The sequence below is a fragment of the Propithecus coquereli genome, unplaced genomic scaffold, assembly GCF_000956105.1.
Source record: "Propithecus coquereli isolate 6110/MARCELLA unplaced genomic scaffold, Pcoq_1.0 Scaffold220, whole genome shotgun sequence".
Lineage (NCBI taxonomy): Eukaryota > Metazoa > Chordata > Mammalia > Primates > Indriidae > Propithecus > Propithecus coquereli.
In genome coordinates, this window is record NW_012147190.1 from 2,020,388 (window position 1) to 2,023,852 (window position 3,465).

The 3,465-nt window shown below is 45.0% G+C and overlaps 1 protein-coding gene across 1 annotated transcript in view; it reads right to left on the reverse strand.

Annotated features, from left to right (window-relative positions):
• C1QTNF2 (C1q and tumor necrosis factor related protein 2) overlaps positions 1-2,911 on the reverse strand; it is an 18,628-nt gene extending 15,717 nt beyond the window's left edge. Inside the window, exon 1 of the mRNA XM_012644800.1 lies at positions 2,780-2,911. Coding sequence (XP_012500254.1) covers positions 2,780-2,902 — 123 coding nt within the window. The 5' untranslated portion in view covers positions 2,903-2,911. The remainder of the gene's footprint in view (positions 1-2,779) is intronic.
• Between the last annotated feature and the right edge of the window lie 554 nt (positions 2,912-3,465).

Genomic DNA, 3,465 nt, shown 5'->3' on the forward strand with positions numbered 1-3,465 from the left:
TTTTTTTTATTTTAGAGATTATGGGGGTACAAATGCTTTGGTTACATAAATTGCCTTTGCACTGCCTGAGTCAAAGCTACAACTGTGCCCATTCCCCAGACATCATGTATTGCACCCATTAGGTGTGAGTTTTCCTATCCCCTCCTCCCCCTCCTACCTGCTCAAGCTCTGATGAATGTTACTTCCATATCTGCACGTACGTTTTGATTGATTAGTATCAATTTAATGGTGAGTATATGTGGTGTTTGTTTTTCCTTTCTTGTGGTACTTCAGTTAGAAGAATGGGCTCTATGTGGTATTGTTATGGTGGACAAAGCTAAGACACAGAGCCTGCATTCTTCAGTGTCCACAGTTCTCACCACTCCCAAATGTCATACATTCTGTTTACATACATATCATGTACAACCCCTGTCAGTATCTGAGTTTACAACCCCTAATCTAGTGGAAGAGAGTAATGATTCTCCATGAATATTGTGTGTTCTTATTTCAAGTCTTTGCTGTTCATATTCCCTTTAATTCTCTTCACAGTTCTAAGAAGCTGCTATGCTATTGTCATCTCCACATGGCAGAGGAGAAAACAGAGCTCAGAAAAGTGAAAAATCTTTTTTCCCAGGTCAAAACTGGGGTGGAACCCAGGCCTGATGACTCAGGGCCCAGCACTCATGTCCCTCTATCATGGCTCCTCTGCTAATAGGGTGAGTTACTAACAGGGCAGTGATGTGTGTGTGTATGTATATGTGTGTTATAGAAGTAAGCCATTTATAGAAGTGAACAAATCCAGAAGGGGATTATTTGCTTGAAAAAGTATTTGGCATTGAATTCCTTTCCAAAGTAAATCCAGACTACAGCTTGATTAACAGAAATCTGGTTTATGCAGGAGTTCATCTCATGGAGGCAGAGTAAGGTTGGCAGGCCTTTGACCTGGAAGAGGCAGGGGGGAAGCTGTGAGTACGTGGAGGGACCTTGTTATCCCCACGATGAACATTTAGGAGCAGGAAGCATCAGAGACTGAGTCTACATAGAGAATGTCCCATCAGCAGGGTCAGGATGAGAGAAGGAGTAGCAAGACAGGGAAGAATGGGTGAATTTGCAGAGAAAAAAGTGACTTCTTGGGGAACTTGTTGAATATTTGATGGAGACAGAGTAGCTTCAAAGAGATGACTCCAGAATGTGGGGAAAAAAAAGACAAAACACCTCAATTCACTTGTATAATGACACACTATGCCATTATAAGAACAAAGAAGGTCGGTCTGTATATGCAGATATGTAAACATAGCCAAGATACACTGTTAAATGAAAAAAGCAAGTTGCAACATGGAATGTAAAGGATGATTCTCTTTGAGTTAAAAAAAGATAGACACATAAATATATAGAGTATATATATTAATACATATATATGGGGGAGAATTTCTGAAATGACACAAAATTTTGTTAAAGGGGCTACCTTTCAGAATTGGGAAAGAGTGTGTGGGCTTTTACTTTTCACTTTCCCCTTTTTGAACTGTCTGGATTTCTTATGATGAGCATAATTACTTTTATAACATTTAAAACCTTAAATCCTAAGGTTTAAGGATTGGAAGACTGGCTAGGAGACAGAGAGAAGTCAGATATTTGGGAAGAAACAAACTCTGCAGTGAACCTGATGTGTTAGAATGAAGGGCAGTAGTGATGTGCAGAAAAGTGTGGAGGGTCTGAGGAGTTGGCAGTTGAAAGCAGGAGTAATAGATATAATTTCTAGATTACAATAAATTAGAAGAAAATGGTACAGATGGGAGGGCAGAAATAAGGATATAAGAGGACAGATTTTTAACAATATTAACTGAGCATCAGCCTTGGGTTGACCCGAATAAGACAGCCATCACTATTGCTGCTGGTTCAGCCTGGCAGAAACACAGGATCTTTGAGAGGTGGCCAGTCTATGGAAGGGATCCTTGAAGGGTTCCAGGCAAGGCAATTCTGTGGTCAAAGAGCAGAGGAGAATCACAGCAAGGCTGTTTAAAAGACTCATAGTGATAGGGGAGAGACCTGGGCTGGGAGGCCATTAGGGACCATTGCAGTAGTTCGGTTGATAGACAAGGTGCTGGAATGGGGCAGTGGCATTGGGGATGGAGAAATAAGAACAAAGCATATTCACACAAGGATTGGAGACAGGCAGTTTGGGGAAGGCGGTAGAGTGCAGAGAGCTGTGAAGAACTGGGTGCAAAGCTCTGCCTGCCTGCCATTCAATACCTTCTGAGCTCAGTTCGCCTGTCTGCATAATGTATTTAATTAAAGAAATGTGAATAGTAAATGAGATAATGCATTCAGTAAATGTTAACTATGGTTGTTAGCTCGGGTACTGGACTTACCCTTACCAAGGTTCTAGTCCCTTTATCATCAGTTACTAGCTGTGCAACCCTGGGCATGTCATTAACGGCTCTGAGGCCAGTTCCTCATTTGTAGATGGGGATAACCTGTTGTCATGAAAACGAAAGAGAGCAAGTAAACTGCTGGCAGGGTTTGGCACAAAGTAGGAGCTCAATAAATGGTAGAGCTACAAGTATCATTATCCTAACGGGTAAATCACTGAGCACAGAGCCTGGCGCACAATTAGCACTCAAGAAATGTTAATTCACGTTACAATTCATAAGGAACGCTGCCCAGCCCGCAATAAGGGGGCGCTCGCCGCACTCCCCCCTTCCGCATTCTCCGCCCCCGCCGCCGCCCCCAGTACCGCGTATCTTCTCTCCTCCCCGCGCGCACTTTCTGCCCAGGCCGGACCGCCGTGCAGGGCACTTACCCTCGCTGCTGCCGGCCACGTCCAGGGTCGTCGCAGCGAGGAAGCTCTCCGCCGTGCTCCTGATGCTCCGCGTCCCCGCCTTCCGCAGCGGCTGCCGCCGGGCCAAGCACAGGCCCCAGGCATAGTTTTCCCATCCCGTCATGGGCGGGAGCTCCCTCCTCCCGGTCACGTGGGCCGGCCCGTAGCGGTTTGGAAAAAACTTACAGTGACAACTTGGCTGTGTCGATACATCTGTCTGTGTGCAGAGCTTGTCAGTGTGCTTGAAGGTTTTGTGCGTTTGCAAAGGGTGTTGGTACGTGTGCATGTGAAGAGACATCTGTCTGTGCGCATGTGAGGGTTTATCTCACTGTGGATCCGAGAGTGTGTGTGGGCATGGCAGCTTACAAGAGTACATTTCCCTGTGTACTAAATGTGTCTGTAAGTTGAGAGGGATTATGGATCGTATGTATGTGTTTAGCTGTGTGTGTGTGTGTGTGTGTGTGTGCACAATTGCATGCATCCAGATGTTCATCAGGGCCTGCGTATGCACAGATGCATGCCCATGTCCAAGATGGCAGCTTGGTGTATAACTGAAGTGCACTTCAGTTGCTGAATGTACACCTAGTGGCTAGATATCTGTGTGTTGGGTGCGTGTTTAAATGTGTGTGTGAGTGTGCATAATATCTGTGTTGCATCTGTAATTGTGC